This window comes from Mus pahari, chromosome 3 (assembly GCF_900095145.1).
Source record: "Mus pahari chromosome 3, PAHARI_EIJ_v1.1, whole genome shotgun sequence".
Lineage (NCBI taxonomy): Eukaryota > Metazoa > Chordata > Mammalia > Rodentia > Muridae > Mus > Mus pahari.
Window position 1 is genome coordinate 48,712,120 of NC_034592.1, and position 22,386 is coordinate 48,734,505.

Genomic DNA, 22,386 nt, shown 5'->3' on the forward strand with positions numbered 1-22,386 from the left:
TTATTATTTGCCTATAGTTATTTTCTCCTATATGTTCCACTATGATGCACTCTGTTGTTGCTGCTTTTCCTTCTGACAACAACAAAACTATTACTTCTTACAATATTATTTATTAAGAATAACAGTTTGTCCATAGCTAGTCTCCTTGCCTGTTGAAATTTTTTAGAGTTTCCTGGCTTTGGCATGAGCTTCATGTTCATGAAATGATGTTCCCTGAGTATATCCCCAAATCACAAGCTAACTATACTTCCAGCCTTTATTAATTTTTAACTGAAAGCTCCTCACCACCTTGGTTGGAACATCATTCCATGGATTGTGCTCTTTCATTTCTGCACAAGCATGTGGTAGTCAATGCAGCATATATCCAAGTGAATACCATCTCTTTATCATCTTAGATCTCTTCCAAATGTATTATAGAGCTTTTGATTTTTCTGCACCTCATTGCCAGATGAGTCATTTTCATTTACGTGATATTTTTTCATAACATCAAGAAAATGTTTTAACAATAGTTTTGTAGTAGTAAATACACAATAAGGCGTTGAGCTATTCAGGCTACCCGACTCATTGATTAGGTAAGTTATTATACCCAAGAACAAGGGAGCATAAATGAGCAAAACTCCAAATCACCCCACTGGCCTTCGCGTCACGCAGACATTAAAGTAGCCACAAAAATAAAAATATGACCAGGAAAATTATTATATATTATATAGATGCGCAAATAAATCCATACACTCTCTAGAATTTATGATCTCCCTTTAGAATTGCTGGGGGTGGGGTAGGCAACGATGAACCAAATCCCTTTTAAAGGCATTAAAAACAAAAGCTTGGTTTTGTTTAGAGCATACTCTGTAAAAAGTGGAAATAAAGAGAGACATTATTTGCAGAAGAGAAAGTTTCTGTTAAGATGCAGCTCTGGGATTTTCTACATGTTTCTGTAGACAGTTCAGGCTTCTTTTGACATCATTTTTAATAAACAGCAATACAATCCCAGATCACTGGAGCAAATGAATGCATTCACAGCATTCATTTGGCACCACATTCCCTGGATGACTATGGCATTTGATATGTTCTTTTTTGCCCTCTTTGTCAGCCTGGTTCCTCATGTCAATCTATAGTCTTTTATGTGGTTAACGTGACAGATGCAGGAAATTGCTGCCAAGTTTGAGATGATTTCTTCAGCAGTGGCATCTGGGTATCAGATGGTCCTCTTGGCTGGCCTCTTGTCTTGCTGCATGTTGGTTTTACTGGGGTCTGGTGTCGCATCACCTGTTGCTATGCTCCCTCTTCCTCCCATATGTCCATTTCCCATGATTCAAGGATGAATGTGAGAATAAAAGCTACAGTTCTGTCTTTATTTTGAAAAAAAAAAAAAAGAAGAAGAAGAAAACTACAGAAATATGTTACAAGGTGCAGAGGTCTCTCTCTGACAAAGGATGCTTCCCCTTGGCTGGCATGCCTAATCGGCTAATAATTTGTTTGTAACGAACAAGTTTTTAAAAACATTTTTAAAGAAAGGCAAGACGAAGGATGCTGATTAATGAATGGGAATGCCAGAACTGCTTTATCTCCCTTGGTTTGCATTAAGTCAAATTGTTCTTATTGTGCAGCATAATTAAGGGAATCATGTATTCATTTTAAAGACAGAATTGTTCTCTCTGAAATAATTATCTTGCCTACTTCCAGAAATCCAAAATTCCAGTGTTTACATTTATTTAAAAAAAAAAAAAAAACAAGAGCCATAGGAAATTACTTTTAGGAGGAAGATTTTCTTTTCTCCAGATTATTAAATGTAGTGAATATGGATGGTTAGAAATTAAGGGTGTGCTAAAATGACAATATTGAAAAGGGAGGGGTCTGTCATCTTTTTTTTTTCTTTTGTGTCCCCTGGTACTTCTCATAGATACAAATTCATTTTGGGTAGTACCACAAATTTAAAACAATTCCAGAGGTGCAATTGCATTGAGTCCCCTTGGATGCAGGAATTTGGGTAGATTCTACTTCAGACTCTGATTTGCACTCCCTAGAACAAAGCACTCCTGTAACTGCTTCAGGAGCTGCTCTTTAAGATCTTGAGTTTCATGGTATTAACCTATAGCTTAGGAAATGTTTTGCTGAAGTCTTATGCTTATGCATGTTTGATTCTGCTGAGGCCAGGATGGATTCCCATTTTCTAGATGCCCCTGGGTGTTTTATTCTCACTACCAGGCCAAATGTAACTGCTCTATTTATTCTATAATTATAACTATTACATTGGATTTTAATATGTGTTTCAAGAATATATCTTTCCTTGTTTTAAAAAAAGCCATTCTACTCAGGAGGCAGAGGTAAGAGGATTGTCGATGAGTTCAAGGCCAATCTTGTGATATAATGAATTACAGGACACTTGGGCTGCATAATGAGCATAATGAGACCCTGNGGGGGGGGGAGAGAGAGAGAGAGAGAGAGAGAGAGAGAGAGAGAGAGAGAGAGAAGAGAGAAGAGAGAAGAGAGAGAGGAGAGAGAGAGGAGAGAGAAGAGAGAGAGGAGTGAGAGAGAGGAGAGAGAGGAAAGAGAGAGAGGAGAGAGAGAGGAGAGAGAGGAAAGAGAGAGAGGAGAGAGAGAGGAGAGAAAGAAATGAGAGAGATGAGAGAGAAAAGAATTTCAATCTGTAACATCTATTGATTGTTTCTTGTCTGTTAATTATTCTAAGAAACTATGGAAAATACTGAGAAATGATTTGATGTTATCTGTCCTTAAACTTGGATTTATTATAGTAGAACCTAACATGCACTTGGTATTTATGATAGAGCAGACACTATTCTCAATCACTTCTGGAATTAAATAACTTAATTATCACAACCTAATAAGATACCTTTTATTGACATTATCAATTTCTCTCAGCTAGGAAAAGGCCCAAGAGATTAAACGATTTACCTAAGGCCATTGTTGAGCCTTTATTTATTTCTTGTCTGTAAATTTTCATTTTTAATATATTTTTGAATATAGATTCTTCAATCATACAATATGCCTGACCATAATTTCCCTTCCCTCCACTCCTCCCAGATCCACCCTCCACCACCATTTCTTCTTCAGAAAAGAGTAGGCTTTCGAGAGACAAAATAGGAGAAAACAAAATACAGTAAGACAAGCAAAAGCCCTTATATGGAGGCTGGACGAGGCAACTCAGTAGAAGAAAAAGAACTCCAAAAACTGTCAAGAAAGTCAGAGAAACACGTGCTACCACTGTTAGGAATCCCACCAAACTAGCAGCCACGACATGTACACAGAGGACCTGGTACAGAGCCACACAGGCCCTGTGCTTGCTGTCATTTAAACCCAGCGATGAGTTTCCAGGACAGACGCTTTTGGTCGTTATGTTGCATGGACGTTCATGAAGTAGTACTGAAAATAATAAAGTAAGAGCCAAGTCACAACCTAAATCAAGATTTTTGCCACTTCTGTGCGCTTCAGCATCTTTGAGTTGTCTCCTCAGAGGTCAGCCGATCAAGAGCAGTCTCTGAACATCCTGGCACCAACTTTACTTACTTAATTTTCTGCCTCATTTGAGTGCAGGATAGTGATAGTGAAGCGGGATTACAGAGGAGGCAGAAACACAAATGCTGTTATTTCAAGGGACGGCTGGAATCTCTGATTGTTGAAAAGAAAACAAAATGAGAGTAAGATCATAGGGCACTGAGATAAACGTGAGAATAAGTAAGAGCATAATAAGTTGGGCTCTGTGATACTATATTTTCCAATAAGACATCACCCCTGAAATGAGAGCACAGTATGGTAGACAGTATCTTAGAACTTAGCTGTGGAGCATCTGCTAGGAAGGCCTCTCAGTACTGTCAGGAAGTGGTTTCTATTCTCAACCAAGCCAAGTGACCCTGTTGGTGACACCGTTGCATTCTCCTTCTTTTGTGTCTTTAACAGAAAGGTTGTGGCTATCACTTGGATCTGTTAATGGTAGCGGTCATGCTCGGGGTCTGCTCCATTATGGGCCTGCCGTGGTTTGTGGCTGCCACAGTCCTCTCCATCACTCATGTCAACAGCCTCAAGCTGGAGTCAGAGTGCTCTGCTCCAGGAGAACAACCCAAGTTTCTTGGCATTCGGGAACAGAGGGTGACCGGGCTCATGATTTTTATTCTTATGGGTTCATCCGTTTTCATGACCAGCATTCTGAAGGTAATGAAATCATCCCTTATGAATCAGAGAAAGAATGCATATGTCTAATATATCATTTTAATGTAGGCATCAATATGTAAACATCGCACGGCATGAGATAAAAGGGATAATTTAAAAAAATGTTTATAAAATTCTCCTTCACTAATGATAAATGAAAATTTGTCCTGTTTTAGAATCCTGAAGTACTTGAAAGTACAGTTTGGTTACACTCTCTGGCAGTAACAGTTTTGATTTGTAATTTTTATGCTACGGAACAGGTCACACTTTCTGAGTAGCTAGCTACTGAACTCAATGCACTTCTATGCAAATTCAAGTTTCTAGTATTTTGTCAATCTGTATATTGAATATTATTATTCAGTCTGTAGATTGAATCTTATTGTAAGTCGGTGGTGACAACAGGACAATGAGCATGCCATGCTCACCCAGACAGCTTTATATTTTGAAGGCCTCACAAAACACAGCGTTAGTAATTTCTACACTTAAAATTATCGAATTAAATTTGAACAGCGGGGAACACTGATTGTTTTTGTCATATAATTCTGGAAGGTAGTCTTACAGCATTATATATTATCATTCATTTTGATTGCTGAAAATATTAAATATTAATTTGTTTCATTTACACAATTTCTTGTATTTAATCATTGAAAACTCATATTTCTGTTATATAACTAATAGAATAGAGGATAAAATAAGATAACCCAATAAAGAAAATTTGAACAATTCTCCTGTTAACAAATATTTGCCACAATGAAGGACCAAATTGTAAAAGTAAAACTTCACCCCTTACCTTTAATCCAAATATCTTACTATTTTAAAAGAGAATGTAAGTTGTCTTTAAAGTGGCTAATAATGTTTATTGTGGCTCCATAGAGCTTCCAGTGCCCTTTCTTAGGAATCATGCGGGTTTGAGAGTAAGTTAAATCCTTACAGCTGCACATTTGTTATCATCTCCCTTTAGATTGGAGTAACTAAGTAACAGGCAGCATAAGTCACTGCTTAGTGTTACAAATATAAACATGCTAAGGTACTGTTTGAAGTTACATCTTCTGATCCTGAGGCACACTTTCAACTGTCCTTTCCCCTCTCTGATAACTGCAAAACTGAATGACCATGTGCTGGAAAATAATGCCAGGCATTCTTCTAATTGTTCTCTTACAGTTTATCCCCATGCCAGTGTTATATGGAGTGTTTCTTTATATGGGTGCTTCGTCTCTCAAAGGAATTCAGGTAAATTACTCTTACAGCCATGTCTGCTATAACTTAACATATAGATGTCCTCAAATGGCAGCTAGGCCCATCTGAGGACAGGGTTTCCAACCACGTGTAAATTTTATGAAAATGGCCAGAACTGGAGATGCTAAAGAGGATTCTCTGCTAAGTGAGCGTTCTCTCATTTATGTGCAACATTCCCCAAACATGAGCAACCTTAAATTACTATGTGCATGTGTGTATGTTCTTATGTGTGTGCATGTGTGTTTGTGTGTGTGTGTGTGTGTGTGTACACATATGTCTGCGGGCTTGAATGGACAATACATGTATATATAGAGGCCAGAGGATACCAGTGGAATTCACTACCTTAGAGTGGTCCCAGGAAACAAGTCCAGTGATTCCTGAAATGTTTCTATTTGTATCTTCTCAGAACCAGGATTACAATTAAGTACCACCATGTCTGGCTGTCTTATGTGAGCTCTGAGCAGCTAACCTCAGTCTTCATGCTTGTATGGCAAGCATGTTGCTAGCTGAGTTGCTGTTTACCATAAATATATTAACACTGAAAGTTTGGGTTTGACCACCTTTTAGAAAATGAATTAGATTCATTTCAAAATATAAACAAATGCCATTTTTGATACTTTATCAAGCCATTTTATGGGACCTACCCATAACAAAAGAAAAGTAGCTCATGCAAAAAACAAATAATTGCTTCAAAAGGAAGTGTTTGTTGCATGCAACATATACTGTTAAATGTTAGAAACAGGCAATTCTCCAGCAGCTGTGAAGTAAAGCACATTAGTTGAAAATTCATAGTAAAAATGATCACAAAAGAGACATTGCAAACTGATTATAATACAAAGGAAAGCCTGCCATGTGTCTATAAAGCTCTGAGCTGGGGTTGGATCAAACACTCAAGGTAGAAAACTAAAAATAATTTGTCAATAGAGTAATATTCTCCCTACTCTTCTTTTTCTTTGATGTTTGTTTTTCTTCTGTTAAAATTGCACAATAAAATTATTTTGAAAATTAAGCTTTGATAAAGGCATAACACAAGGAACATTTACATGTAGGGAAAGTGTGATTTAAATGTTATTTGGATAAATATTTTAGGTATTGTGTTAGTTTTATTTTTGCTGCCTAAGATGTTACTATGAAATTTCTTAGGTAAAGCAAGGAGTGTCTATTATCTCAATATTTTCAAGTCACGAATCTGGAAGATTAGCTGTGTAGTTCTGGGACAAAAGAAAAATATTTCATCTGGTTGACAGGGGTTGTCAGCATCTGGAGATTTGATGGGGTTGTAAGATCATCTTCAAGATGCCTTAAAACATGGCTGAGGGCGAGAGGCCTTACTGGCTCTTCTCCTTTTCTTATCAGGCAGGCATCCCCAATACTTATGACTGCTCACACTAGAATTTTCTTCTTTGGAGTGAGAAATACAAAAGTGTTGGGGGTGTGAGGGGGAGGGAGGGAGACAAACAGAGACAGAGGCAGAGAGAATGTTCTTTGGTTTACTCTCCAAAAATCACAAGTGGTCTGTCTTTCGGGTTTTTCTGTTGGTTCAAAGTAAGCCACCGAGTCCATTTTGTACAAGTGGAAGGAAGTCAGACTTCTCTAATTGAAGAGAGTCAAAGAATGTGTAGACAGATGTATAATCCTCCTTGGGTGCACTCTGAATCTTTGAGGGCTATTGGCATATTCTTTCTGCTGATTTCCTTTAGGATGCTATTACAGTTTGACCAGAGAGCAGACCCTCAAAGTCATGCCCCACCAAATTAATGACCAGAGACTTTATGAACCAAGGGTGTTTATTGTATTTCTATAACTGAAATGCATGAAAATTTGAGAGAGGAAAAGATTTATTTTGGCTCATGGTTTCAGGAGATTTCAGGCCATCACAGCAGGGAAACTCTGGTAGAGTAGCTCTGTCCCACCAGATATTCCTATATGTGGTAATGGTTGATCACGAGGCAGCAAACCAGAAATTAGAGAGTGTGGTGCTTAACTATTGGCTGAATATAACTTTTAAAGGCCTGGCCCCCAGAATCCTTTTGGTATGTCCCCCAAACTTACTAAAGGTTTCATAACTTCCCAAAGCAGTGCCACCACTGGAGATCAAGTGTTCTGAACATGAGCCTACTAGGAACCCATTTAAGAATCAAATCGTAGCCGGGGGTGGGTGGTGGTGGTGGTGGTGGTGGCGCACGCCTTTAATCCCAGCACTTGGGAGGCAGAGGCAGGCGGATTTCTGAGTTCAAGTCCAGCCTGGTCTACAGAGTGAGTTCCAGGACAGCCAGGGCGACACAGAGAAACCCTGTCTCAAATTGTACCTGACAGGACACAGACATAGATGGCAGGAGCCTCTTAGCATGGAGGTAGAGATTAGATTTTCACTGCCACAATGTAAGAATATAGGAAATTATCAAGAGCTGGAAGAAGTTTAAAAAAAAAAGTTCTCCTTGGCCAGAGGTATCAGAGTCCTGCCAAAATTTTGATTTTGGACATCTGGCCTTTGCAACTAGACAATGCAGTTTTTTATTGCATTAAACCAAAATGCTGTGGTAATTTGTTCTACAACCTTCAGAAATGAATACAGATTTCTACTTAAATGTACCTTTGAATTAGCTTGGTTTATAACAATAACATTCAGCCAAAACACTTCATTCTCTTCAGAGGAGACTATGTTCAGGCTTATTTATTGTACAGATCTTTTTAAACTAAAAATAATAGGAATTACAGCATTTACTATGGCATGGCTACTCTAGATGCTGGTCAGAACATAGAGAGGAGTTAGATCCTGGCAGAGAAATAAGAAGCACCATGTCTCTGTCAGAGGAAACTGACCAGCTGCCTTTAGACTTGGAGAGGAGCTGTGTCCTGACCTAAGGATAGCATTAGTTGTCAGACCTGAAGCAAAACATCAGCATGAAGCTGTAGGAGACACTGACATACACAAAGTGTAGGGACTCTATGCCTCCAGGAGGGGAGGGGATAACAGACAACTGTTGTGTTTTGAAATTTTACTCAAATAGGATTTAATGTGCTCATAAAGTATCATGTATAAAGTGTGTTTCAATAGAATTAGTTTAGTAAAGGTTTTCATTTATTTGTTTTTCCGGGTTTTCTTTTTTTGTTGTTATGTTTTGTTTTTTTGCCTTTGGCAAAAGTTTCAATGAGTAGTGATTTCATCTGTAAGTAGAAAGCATTTATTATTAGGCCTCAGGCTCACATAAATATAACAGCAGGAATTTTTAAAAACAAAATGAAGTAATTGTGGGTAGAATCAGACAGACTTTCTTCTAATTCTACTCAAATGATATTTTTACCCACATAGTTTAGAATTAAACAAAAATGTCAAGTTTTAGAATTATTTGGAATGTGATCCTTTCAAATAGACTTGTGAGAGCATCAAAGTCCTTAAGTCAAATTTAATGAGTATTAAATTCCAATAATGAGCTAGAAAGCCAAGGCACACTTTGACAGGTCCCACACTGGGAGACAGAACTAGTAAAATTTAAGTGAACAGTTGAAATTCCTACTGGGAACTGAAGCTAACAGAATGGGAAGATATTGCATGCTGCTATTTGGACACAATGAAAGCCAAATCTTAGAATATATTTATCACAATTGTTATTCCTGTAGTAATGATAAACAAAGCAAACACATTAGCCATCTATGATAGATATTTCAAGGAGCATGCTACTTTGTTATCAAGCAAATGGGAGGAATCTTTATGGCACCTGGCTTTTTGACACTATATAGAAACTTACTATGTAGGCTTCTCACTGTGAAATATGGCAGAAAAAACAGATCACAATGTTCTCATGAATGCTGTTTCTGTATTCAAATATATAACCACATCTATATTCATTCCAACATTTCAGGGATCCAAAGTGAAGCAAATGTGCCACTTAAACAATAACAATTGAAGCACCCACTCGCTGCAGCACACTTATGCAACACGCAACTCCCTACCCAGAAGGCTGGCTGGGGGATTCTATAGGAACATTCAGTTGTAAGCTAAAGGATTTTATTTCTTCCTATTCTTACTTCCCCTGTGCACAAATTCTATTTATTGAATGGTTCCTAAAATTTAGAGATAGTTATAGAATAGAAAAGGCCGGCACACACACACACACACACACACACACACACACACACACACACACAGGTAAGCCAAGAATGAGGATTGAAGTTAGTGCTGTCATGGATTTCAGCGAATAACTTTGGGAAGTTATGAATGAATATTAATGGATGAAGCAATACACATAGGATTATAATTTAGATAACTAAAGAGCGGTTTGCCACACATAAGACAGAGCACCAATGAGCAGATAGATTTGTGTTGTTTGATGTCCTATTACATTTATCCCATATAAAACTGAGTTTTTACAAATCAGGATGCTCTAACCCTGACACAGGACACTTGTTTATCTGCATAGTAAATTCTGAAATATTTGATGATAGTAACTGACATTTTTCTTATGGTGGTTAAGGAATACTTTATTTACCAATGTTCTTTTAAAAAGCATATATTATTTTATCATAAGGAGCTTTAAGATATAGAATAGTGACTGACAGTGATCAAAACCATTGTTTTCTAAATAATCACTTCTTATTGAAAGTATTATAAACAACAAAATTTGCCTAAAGACTAAATAAGTGGTTCACATAAAATAAAACTATTGAATAGTAAAATTAGTTATCCAATAAAATATGTTGAAGTAAAAATTTATGGAAATGCAGTTTATAAAATATAGTTATTTTATCTACTACTATGACAAAATTGAAATAGAGATAACACACTGTTTACATTGGATCCATCTATATATTAAATTGGTCCAAATAAGAAAGTTTATATTCATATATGTAGCTGTATTGATATGTGTTATATGTATGCATTTGTGCAGGTATGGGTGCAGGTGCATATGCCTATGTATGCACAGGTTCACATGCATATGTGTGTGTGTGCATGAGGAGACCGTACATCAGCATTTGGGCATCTTCCCCAGTCACTTGCTGCCTTGTGTTCTGAGACAAGATCTCTTAGTGAACCCAGAGCTCACAGATTTGCCAGATAAACTGTGACCATTTTTATATGGGTGCTGGAGATCTGAAATCAGACCCTCAGACTTGCACTAAGGGCTTTGCTTAGTAAACTCTCTCCCCAGCCCCAAATAAAATAACTTCAACAAAATATAATAAAGCGCATTGGTATCAAAAATATAGGTAGGCCAAATGTTTATGATAATGATATGCATGTTTCTAAAATCAGCATCAAATCTTTTGTTGGAAATCAAAGTGGCAAAGTCAAAACAGCAGGACTCAGTGAGGAATTCAAGGCACAGGACCAGGCTGCAGGGTTTGCAAGCAGCCTGGAGGAGGTCGGGGCAGAGAGCAAGTCTGGGAAGATTTAGCATGTGAAAGCTAAAGCCCTCTCCAGGACATGATGTACACCAAACATGGGAGGCCAGAAGGCTGATATTTGGGGCAAAAGAGAGAGATTATGATGTTATAAGCAGAAAGAGAATGATTTTTGTTTTGCCTCTCAGGGTGTTGGTTCTCAAGGTAGCAAAATGTAGCATTGGCTTTCCCTTTCAAATGACACCCTGTTGTAATATTAAGGAAAGTATAACATAATATTCAATAAATAGTAGCTCAAACTATCTTGCAGTTTCCACAACTATGTCATTTGGGTCTAATATTTTGGAAAATACTAAATATCTACTTGGCCTACAGTTACTGTTGTCTTGTTCTCAGATGCAATCTACCGTCTGTTTAATCTTTTAGTTATTTGATAGAATAAAGCTCTTCTGGATGCCAGCCAAACATCAACCAGATTTCATCTATCTAAGGCACGTGCCCCTCCGAAAAGTCCATCTCTTCACAGTCATTCAGATGAGTTGTCTCGGCCTTCTGTGGATAATCAAAGTTTCAAGAGCTGCTATTGTCTTTCCTATGATGGTATGAAATATCCCTCAACTGTTTTTCTCTGTCATTAACTTTGGGGAAGCACATGAACTAAAACTGCAACAGTAGAGAGGCCTAGATTCACTTTGACCAGTTACTAGAAAAGCTAGTATAAACTTGGGCACTAAAATAAGTATTTGCGTGTCTCTGGTATCATCTAAGGTTGTTTGTTGTTGTTGTTGTTGTTGTGTTTTGGTCATCCATAATGTAGTAGTTAACTGAAAGTAGGATGGAAAGTGTAAATTTAAAAATATTAGCTTGAGATATACTAAAGCTCAGGGGAATTTTTAAAATGAAATTTAATTGAATGTTTCAAACAAATTTCAAAAATATTAAAAAGTATAGTGAATTTGAATGACTATACATAATTCAAAAACTATTAGCATAAGAATTTTCTAATGTTCACTTATGGTTCAAGCTTTTAATTATGTATTTAGATACACATAATCAAATATATTTTATAGCTTAAAAATTTTCTTTCAAATGCTTTCAACACTGAATAAAATATTACATTTCACTCTAGTGCTTTGAGAAGAAGGGAATGAAATATCAGGCTGTGCTTTATACACATACATTTTCAATTCTTAGTTTTATATCAGCTCTAATAAGGCTTGTCGGTATCTATATTGTCTTTCTTTGTTTTTTGTTGTTTTGTTTTATGTTTTAAACTACTTGACTGTTTTCTTCAGGTGTTGGCACTAGTGTTTGTGAGAAAGTTGATGGACTTCTTGTTTACCAAACGGGAACTCAGCTGGCTTGATGATTTAATGCCCGAGAGTAAAAAGAAGAAACTTGAAGATGCTGAGAAAGAAGTAAGTCAGAATAAAATCGGTACTTTATCCAAGAGAGAAGAACAATAGTAACCCCTTGCAAAACTAAATTTTTGCATTTTTTTTCATTAAATGGTGATTATCAAATGCAACAGGAAAAAAGATTTGGTAGTTTGAGGTTTAAAAATACAGCTGGGGGTGGAGGGCACTTACCTGAGTAAGTTAACCTTACAAGAAATAGGCAAACGCCTCTATTTAGTTATTCTCCAAATTATAAGGCCTATTTTTCAGAGTTCATGGTCATGGATGGGAGAAAATTGAGTTAGTCATATAACTATTGTTTTTTGATTGACTATGTTTGAAACAGAAACAATGTGATACCTCACTGTTGGTATTTTTTCTGCTAACAGGTTTGAATCAGTAGATTTAAATAAAATTGTTATTCTTAAGACAGACAGAATTTTTAAGAAGAAAAAATTGACCTGATTTGCTTCTAAAATGATCCAAGCTTTAAAAAAGTGTTTGTGCTTTGGGTTTTAGCTATCTTCCAAAGCTACTGATTTAGCCTATTCTGTTCATACGAGAAAAAATTGAGATGTGAGTTTAATGAAATATACAGAGCTCATATGTCCACCTGGGTCTTTTAAAAGACTATTTAATCATACCCATTATTAAAGTACATAAAAGCCACAAAAAATGTAAATGAAATAATGAAACATTCAACATTTATTAATTGAGTAACTGAGCCCAAAGATCACAAAACCTGAAATAAAAATTTTGATTAATAAATGAAATGAATGAAACATTTTACAATTGTGTATTTTTTCCATTTTTCCATGGGTGTTTATTAAAAGGATTCAGCCTCTTTTCTATAGAATTTTTTGGATCATACATGTATTTCTTGTCTCCTGAATGTAATTTTATTTATAAATATAAAGAGTTTTGGTTTTACTCAATCAGTTAGATAGACCAGATTGGACCATAAATCCTATGAGGTTTTAGCCAAAAGCATTCTACGAACATAGCTCTATAGCATGTGGCTGATAGTCCCTTTCTCTGTGGTACCCACATTTAGAGACAAAACTATGCTGTATCTTCATTCTGCATGAGTGTTTCAATTTTCCAAAATGTTGTAGAAGGCATATACAGAATCATGCTTCTAATAATGTTAATGCAACATCAAAATATTGTGAAACTATCATTGTTTCTTTACTTTTTCTGTTTACTATACTCAACTAAACAATAGAGATCTTATTAAAATAACACTTTAACAATCTATGCATGGTGCATTAAAGCTTATTTCATCTGACATTTTCCCCCCACAAGGTTAGAAGTTTGAAGGGAAGTAAGTTTGAAGACAAAATTTATTGCCTATGACTTTTCCCCATCTTCCAAGTAATTATACCTCCAAGCTTACTTATCTGGTAATGGACACACTGTGTTTTCCTATCAAACATCTTTGCTGTATCCGGTACAAGCAGAATATAGACTTCCATAGACTATCATCCCTTTCATAGCATATTCCTGAGGCCATTCTCAGCATGAAACCTTTTAAGAATTTCTTTTCTCTTAGTATTTGGAATGCGCTTCAGGAAAATGTAATCTCCCATGCTAGTTTATTTTCTCTAGAACTATAGAAAGACACCATTGGTTTCTCATGTTTGTTCATGACATTGTAGAGAACAAGTTGACAGAACTTGTAGTAGAACTTGCCACTGAAACTTTGCACAGTGGTACCAAGTCAAAAGGTTTAACTGAGATAGGATTATTGCTAGTAGAATTAGTCATTCCTGTTGCCCATAAGTACTGGCAATGTTTATTTGGCACTTATACATGTGTGCGTATCATGGATGCATTCGGGGAATTTATTAACTGACCCGAGTCCTTGTATAGAGATTCCATCATTTCGCACTCTGCCTTACTGTGCTCTCATTATGTTTACTGTTGTTGCTTTTAACTTGAAAGTAAAGATTTTAAGAACAACTGAATACCACTAAATTTCCTAGAACTTATACTTTCAACACGGATATAAAAATGGAATAAGACTTCAGTTCCAAATGAGAGGGAACAAACCTTACAATATATTTATGGGAGTGGTTTAGAGATCCTGAAAATCTTATATAGATTATGACAATGATACTTTTTATATGATCCTAATGGCATAGAAATAAATAGGAAACCCAGTATTTCATTCAAGAAATAACCTAAACCCAAACATTAAAATATAGTTCTAAGAAGTGCAAAGAAGACATTACTCCAACAAAGTAGCGAGATGGAGGAAAGGGCATGTGGAGATGCTTATGTTCTGTTTGGAATTAGCACTGGGAAAGTAGAGTGGAGGAGGACATGCGGGGGATGACACCAAAGCTCACATCCAAGGTTCACTTCCTACTTGAGGGCCCAAATTTGGTTATTTTCTTTTCTGGAGCCTATGATTTCCCGTGAATGATATGATAGTTCTATAGCATCTTGTACCGACGTTTAGTGCTCCAAAAGTGTGTGCAATAGAGTGGATAATGGACAAGTTGTTCTGAAATGTTCAAATTAATTGAGGAACTCTGGTTGTGATCTGGCAAGATGATAAATAGTAGAAATGTCTCAGCTCCCCGAGACTTGAATTTAAAGTGAGCTCACCTCTTGTCCTTTTGATGATAGTTACAAGCTTGTACCTTTATCCTCCAGGGTTTTCCTATCAGTAGCCCATTTCTGGACTTATGGCTCTGAGAAAACATTCATTTGACCTTAAAATTCAATAATGAGTTAAGCAGAATAAATAGCTACACAGGCCAGTCCAAGGTCGCAGAGCTTCTGTTCCAAATTTTCATGTACTTCATGCATATGCATATGCATATGCTTCGGTTTTTAGAAAGAAAGGATTATAATCAGGGTAGAAATGAATATTGGAACCCTGACATTTTGCACATTGCTCTGTGTAAAGGGAAGACTGCAGAATCAATTCTGGATGTCCAAATGTGCTCAGAGTACCAACATGCCTTCCTTCCTTCTTCAATATCCTCCAGGACATTGCACACAGGACAGACAGACTGCCACTAAATGCAAACAACTCAACAGAATGTTTGCTCTGGGGTGGAGAGCAAGAGTGCGGGTGTTAGGTAGAGGCTGGAAAGGCAGGTCTGTAGAAGTGCTCGTATCTGCACCTTCTTCCTTACTGATTGATCACTCTTACATATACAGTATAGAAGCAAACAAAAAGGAAGGCAAGAGGAGCCTTGTGATCATGAAAAATTCCAAGAAAGTACAATCTAAAAATAAGCACAATTAAAAAAATTACAGCAAATGCTTTCGTTCTTAGAAAGGTAAGAATTGGTTGTAGGTTTAGGAAGAACGTCCTCATTACTGACACCATAAGCTATATATATATATATATATATATATATATATATATATATATATATATATATAATTAAGCTATAGAGTGGGGCAAGCATGTTCTATCTCCTGAAGCAGCACTTTCCCAAAATGTGGTTCCAGGAGCTCTGCTGCTCCAGCCAGCACCTTGTAATATTTTAAGAATGCAAATTCACAGGCCTGTTTCATCAAAGTGCTGATGATAGAGCCAGCAGTCTGTTCTCTGAAGACCTTCAGGTGATTTTGAGATCTGAGATAAGCCTTTCATTAGACTCACAGACTTTCAACCTCTCTCTCTTAAAAAATAAAAAATAAAAAAAAATAAAAGCTAAGTTCTTAATGCAAGACGACAGTGTCAGAATTTTTGAACTTACAGTAATTTAGGCGATGACTTAAAAGTGCCGAGTCAGGGCCAGGGAGAGTGGGGGGGGGGGTCAGCAGTCACAGGCGCTGCCTGTCAAGCTGTCCTCCAGATCGTTCCTAAACCCACATGTAGAAGGAGAAAACAAACTTCTGCAAACTGTCTTCTGACTGCCTCACGTCCCCCCACTGCCCCCCCAAAAAAACTTCAAAAAGATGCTCAGTCAAGTTCTGATGCGTCCATAGCCGTACACCAGATTACCTTTTAAGGGTTTTACTGTTTTATGTTACCAACTCTTTAATACATTGGAAATCAGATATAATACTTCTTGATTGTTTGTTTGTTTACATTGTCGTTGTCCCCCTGTTGGTCCCCCCTCCCACAGTTCCTCATCTTATTTCTCCTCCCCCTTGCCTTCCTGAGGGTGCTCCCCCCACCCAGAACCTGCCCCCTCCCCTGGGACCTCAAGAGTATTAAGCGTTTCTTCTCCCACTAAGGCCATACCAGGCAGACCTCTTCGATATTTGTGCCAGGGGCCTCGGATTGGCCTGTGTATGTTCCTGGTTGGTGACTCAGTCTCTGGGAGCTCCCTGGGGTCTGGGCTAGTTGAGCCTGCTGGTCTTCCTATGGGGTTGCTCTCCAATCAGCTCCTCCAATCCTTCCCCTAATTCAACCACACAGGTCCCCAACTTCAGTCCAATTGTTGGGTGTATCTGCGTCTGTCTCAGTCAGCTGCTGGCAGGGCTTCTCAGAGGACATCTGTAAGCACACCACAGCATCAGTAATAGTGCCAGGCCTTGGTGTTACCCTCATGAGATGGATCCCAAGTTGGGCAGATCATTGGACAACTTTCCCTTCAGTCTCTTCTCCATTTTTGTCCCTGCAGTTCTTTTAGACAGGAACAGTTCTGGGTTAGAATTGAGGCCCTGTCTGTCTACTGGAAGTGGACTCTTCAAGTTTTCTCTCCCCACACTGTTGAGCATTTTATCTTAGGTCAACCTCACTGATTCCTGAGGGTCTCTTACCTCCCTGGTCTCTGGTACCTGATCCTGTTCCCTTTCCCCCCACCTCCTCCCCTCTCCCACCCAAGGCTGTCCCTCCCTCTGCCTTCTGTGATTATTTCCTTGCTCCTTCTAAGTGGAACTGAAGCATCCCCACTTGGGCCTTACTACTTGTTACACTTCTTATGGTCTGTGGATTTTATCCTATGTATTCTGTACTTTTTGGCTAATATCCAATTATCAGTTAGTACACACCATGCCTGTCCTTTTTAGTCCGAGTTACCACACTCAGGATATTTTCTAGCTCCATTCATTTGTTTGCAAAATTCATGATGTCCTCATTTTTAATAGCTGAATAGTCTGAATAGTATTCCTTGGTGTAATTGTACCACAGTTTCTATATCCATTCTTGAGTTGAGCTACATCTGGATTGTTTCCAGTTTCTATCTATTACAGCTTCTATCTATTCGTCTGCTATGAACATGGTCATTTATTGCTTTTAAATTATATACATATGCACTATCTGCAGTCCAGTGTATTAGTTGAGAGAATGAAATGGTAGGTGTTTCCTAATTTCTGCCAGGCTTATTTGTCTCCTCAATAAAATGAAGTGTTGAACAGGAGTACTGAATCTCTGCCCGCCCAGTCCTTAAAAAGCAGAAATTGCAACATCGACAACTGTTTGCTCCCTATAATAATGTATCTTTGTGAATACTGACTCTGCTCTTATTTGTACTTTGAGATTTTTTAAATTATTTTTTTCATTCTTTATTGGTTATTTTATTTCTTTACATTTAAAATGTTATCCCCTTCCACAGTTTACCCTCCACAAGCCCTCTATCCCCTCCTTCCTCCTCCCTGCCTCTATGAGGGTGCTCCCCCACCTGCCCACCCACTCCTAGTACTGTCTATTAATCTTCTTTGAGATGTGCCTAGAACATAATGCAACTCAATCGATGTGTGCAAATTGAGTAGATTCCTTTTTTTCAATGCGTCAATTTTTCTGCTCTTTGTTGGATATGGAATTACTTGTTTCCGCCTTATTTTGTATCTAAAAACTGTTTTGGTAACTATCTTAATTAAAATAATGTCTTAACATCATAGCATAAAAGATTTCTCTACCCTTGTTGGCCAAACCCTTCCTTTGGGTTTGGGTGGATCTTGTTGGATCATTGATGGATCCTGTGTAAATGACGTGCTCAATGGAAACCATGTTGAGCACTTGAGATTTTTTTTTTTTACCATGTTAAGTACAGTAGTTACCTGGTGAGTTTTATTCAACTCTATGACTTTGTGCATGAGTGCATGATGAGACAGACTACTAGACTGAAGATAATGGAAACTGCCTGATTTCATGGCTCTTCTATGAAAAGTCACCATTTTTGCCTCCCCAACAGTGCTACTTGGGGTACATCTGTCCCTCCATCACCACACCCAGGCCTACCCAGCCCCTTCTGGCACCGAAGACAGCAGCAGTGGCTGCTCAGCCACCTTCACTTCAGAGAAGCATGGCTAGGAATGCTATCTTTAGAGGTGATGAGTTTTTGTTTAGATAGAATGATGACTAGTATAAAGCCCACACATACTAACGAGCCTCGGAGTACAAAATAATTATTGGAAGCAGTTGGAGAGAAAAGTGGAAAAGCACCAGGAAAAACATTATCCACAAATCTTTAGCCCCAGGCTTTGCCACTAATGGATCTGCCTGTTGTTGTTATTGTTATTGCTGTTGTTGTTGCCAGGTGACACCAGTGCTAACCATACTCTTATTCTCTTCCATTTATTTTACATTTTAGTCTTTATTACATCTTTCTGATTTGGCCAAAAGAGATGCTATGTATCATCTTCTGTGAACAACCAAAGACAGATATATACTTTGTTTATATCTTGGTTTGCTGTATGTAGCCTTTGGGATTACTGAGGGTTACTTTATGTCCCTCCATGTACAACAATATTAAAAGAATAAAAGACATCTTTTACCTGAATGGATAGATATGTTCTGACTCAGAATCCATGATCCATGATGTGCATATGCCCATATGCCTCGATACACTAAGTTGCACCTCACTCTAGGCTACAGATTCGCTCTTCTTATTCTTAAATGAGTTATTTTAACTAATGGTTTTCTTGTTGTAAATTGAGTATAAATTGTTGCCCATACGCTCATGTATTTGAATACTTGGTCCCCAGATGACGACACTTTTTCTAGAAGATTATGGAACTTTTAGGAGGTGAAGCATCTAGAGAAAATGGTTACCGCTGGTGAACCTTGAGGTTTTAGAGCCAAGGCCCACTGCTTACTGCTCTCTGCTTCCACAATACTGACAGAGTGTAGCCAGGTCCCTCACACTCCTGCCATCATGTCTTCCTTGCCATAATGGACTGTATTCCTTGTTAATCCCTGATTCCCATCAAATTTTGGTTCACAATAATGAGGAAAGCAACTAATGCAGAGATTTGTTATGGAGGAATGAGGCCTGATCACAAGGCTGCTGGCCTACAGAACAGGTTTGTAGGGGGAATGTGCAGGAATGTGGAATAGGACTAGAAAGATGCTAATCCTGTAAACAGATCTTTACTGGCTAGTCTGGTAGGAATTCAGAAGACCGAACTGCTAAAAGAAATGTGGACAGTGGAGGGCCAACTAACTCATAGGGGTTCAGAGGGGAACAAGGATTCTGTTGAGTTGGGACAGAGATAATTTATGTCATATTGAATATGAAAGTAATAAACTGAACTGTTTGGGGAAAAATGTCGAAATTGTGTGGGTATTTAGACTATGTTATGGTTATTACTTATTGTTTTCATCCAGTTCTATAGTCTAGCAGCTAGTGGAACAGAAGGTTATGAAAAATTGTCCAGTTTTTAGGGGCAAGAGTGAGCTTACAGTTATATGACAGGCTGTGGCTGATATGGCAAGTGTAATCATTAGAGATTAGCACCAATGAGAAGAAGTCTTGTGCTGTGCACAGAGACATGAGAAAAGGTAACCTAAAGGTGAGATTCCATCCATAGCAGGCTCCACCATCCATAGCAGGCTCCACCATCCATAGCAGGCTCCACCTCGTTGAAATGAAAAGTGACTTTTAAGATGATAGTCTAAACAGAGAATACTGCTGAAGGCATTGCTCCCCCCACCCCCTGAAACAACTGTCTATGTAAGTCTCTGTAGGGTCAGTATGCAAAGCTGGTACAGTTTCCTCTTGAGCTGGTTGAAGGACTTGGCAGCACTATGTTTTCATAGTTGTATAGACATGGAAGATGGATGCAAGAATAAGAGACTCAAGGAAGCTTTTGCCAAGCTTTTTGAAGGCTACTGAGGCTAAGACATGTACCACAAGTTGGAATCCCTGCAAAGGAGGCCTCAAGAAAGAAATATATGATGCTGTGAGGTTGAAGATGGGCTTATAAAGAAAGCCTCATGTGGGAGATATCAGGACCACAGGGTTACTTCAACGGAAAGCCTGGAGCAGGGAAGAGCTCTAGCAACGCGAGAGGCTATGTGTGCTACAAGCAGAGAAGCAGGAGAGATGGGACTACAGGAGCCCTTTGGACCACAGGTGATGCCACTATGAGGTGATGCTGGACACGAAGCTAAGAATTCAGTGTTTGTCCTTCCTGCAGTTAGAAATGGGGATGGTAACTCTGTACCATTATGTGTTGAAAGTATTTAACTTGCTTTTGTATTGTACAGGGATTCACATTGTACAGGGATTCACAGGGATTCTATTTCCTTGAGTCTCAAAGACGACTCAAAGACCGTGACCCTATGGGAGAATAGAGCAGAATCGTCTAGTTTCGTTATAAAATGTCTTCTATAGACGTGTGTGTTTGAAACTTGTTTCCGGCTATTGACACTTTTTAGAATGTTGTGGCACCTGAATGGGGTGGATCCTCACTGGAGGACACGGGTCAGTGGGAGACCCTCGGGTTTCATATTTATAGTTGGACCTCACTTCCGGTTTCCTTCTACTGCCTGACAGCTTATGGCAGAGGCCTCGTGTTTCTGCCACTACACCCTCCCTATTGTCAAACCATAAGCCAAAAAAAAAAAAAAAAAAAAAAAAAAAAAAAAAAAAAAAAAAAAAAAAAAAAAAAAAAAGACAAAAAGACCCTCTTAAGTTGATCTTATCAGATATGAGGCCACAGGAGTGAGAAAGTGACACATATGCTGTTCACCTTTTACACAGAACACTGTCACAGAACACTGTCCATGACATAAGTGCATAAGTGCATAAGTGGGCTTTGAAAGAAAACAATTCCTTCTAAAACAGCACAGAAAGTGAATAGAATTATTTCCTTGGACACAAGGAAATCTTAGTCCCATGTAGTGTAGTACACAGGGTGGTATCTGAGGGGAACATATAAGCTAAGTTGGGAGAGTTCATGGGGACCCCTCACATTATCCCCACAGCATAGGTGACCCAGAGCTGCAGACATCAGAGCTGAGGTGTCCTCAGGGGACCCTCCCATCAGCAGGCTGGGAGAGTGCTGCAGGCCGGAGCTGAGGGCTGCCTCTATGTGCAGTCTCAAGTTAGCCAGCTGCAGAAGCATCAGAGAAAACTTGAAATTATAATGAATATGCCATTCAACATTTGCCCATGGGAGTAGAAAATGCCATCTCTTTACCAACTAGTAAACTAGTTCAATTAGGTCAATTGAACTAAACCGACTTTAGGCAGCTGGTTTAAGTTAATCTGGTTAACTTCACTGTGCTAACTTAATTAGTTTGAAACACATTACCTAAGCTAAGCTAAGAAAAGGGGGTGAAGGATGCCTTCAGTACTCCTTGGGTCTGCACACCTTAGAAATCTGTTCCAGGAGTCAGACAAAACAATTCTAACATTGAAAAGTGGTCCTAATAATGAACTGGGCCAAAATCAGATGACAAATTTGTAAATGAATGCCTTAAATAAGACTGTGTGTATATGCACAATCTACATATAACATATCTAAACATATATAGTGCATGCAAAAATTTATTGGCATTGTCATTGAAAAATAAGTAAGACACTTCTGTATGATAGCATAAGCTTATCTTCATCTCAAAAGTTTATAGAATAAAAATCTTATAAATGAGGAAAATGTGTACAAGAATATATTGTTTTCACCATTTAGAGATGGATAGAATATTGCTGTTGTAAGAAGAAATCTAAAGCATGAAATGAAAACTTACATCTAAATATACATTTAAATGGAGGGCACTTTGTTTATTACTTCATCATTGTGAGTCACAAATCTGCCTTTCTGTGGAAGGTTTACATGCATACACACACACACACACACACACACACACACACACACACACACACACACATCAATACAAATACAAAATATACACGGTCAATATCAGGTGTCCGTCTCTATCATTTTCTATTTTAATTTTTGAGAGGGGTGAATGACATGGAGCCTGGAGCTCACATATTGACTATGCTAGCTGAAAATGAGCTCCAGGGACTTGGGTGCCTCCAGCCCTCAGCACTGGTGGTGTCAATCTGGTTTGTGTGTGGTCTCTGGGGATCTGAATTCAGGTCCT

The 22,386-nt window shown here is 38.2% G+C and overlaps 1 protein-coding gene across 9 annotated transcripts in view; it reads left to right on the forward strand.

Moving 5' to 3' along the window:
• The window catches only part of Slc4a10 (solute carrier family 4 member 10), a 121,031-nt gene that overhangs the window by 84,577 nt on the left and 14,068 nt on the right, over positions 1-22,386 (forward strand). For all 9 annotated transcript variants that reach the window (XM_029535807.1, XM_029535808.1, XM_029535809.1 and 6 more), the window contains 4 exons: positions 3,916-4,167; positions 5,326-5,394; positions 11,170-11,343; positions 12,039-12,161. In XM_029535807.1, the coding sequence (XP_029391667.1) occupies positions 3,916-4,167; positions 5,326-5,394; positions 11,170-11,343; positions 12,039-12,161 (618 nt within the window). The remainder of the gene's footprint in view (positions 1-3,915; positions 4,168-5,325; positions 5,395-11,169; positions 11,344-12,038; positions 12,162-22,386) is intronic.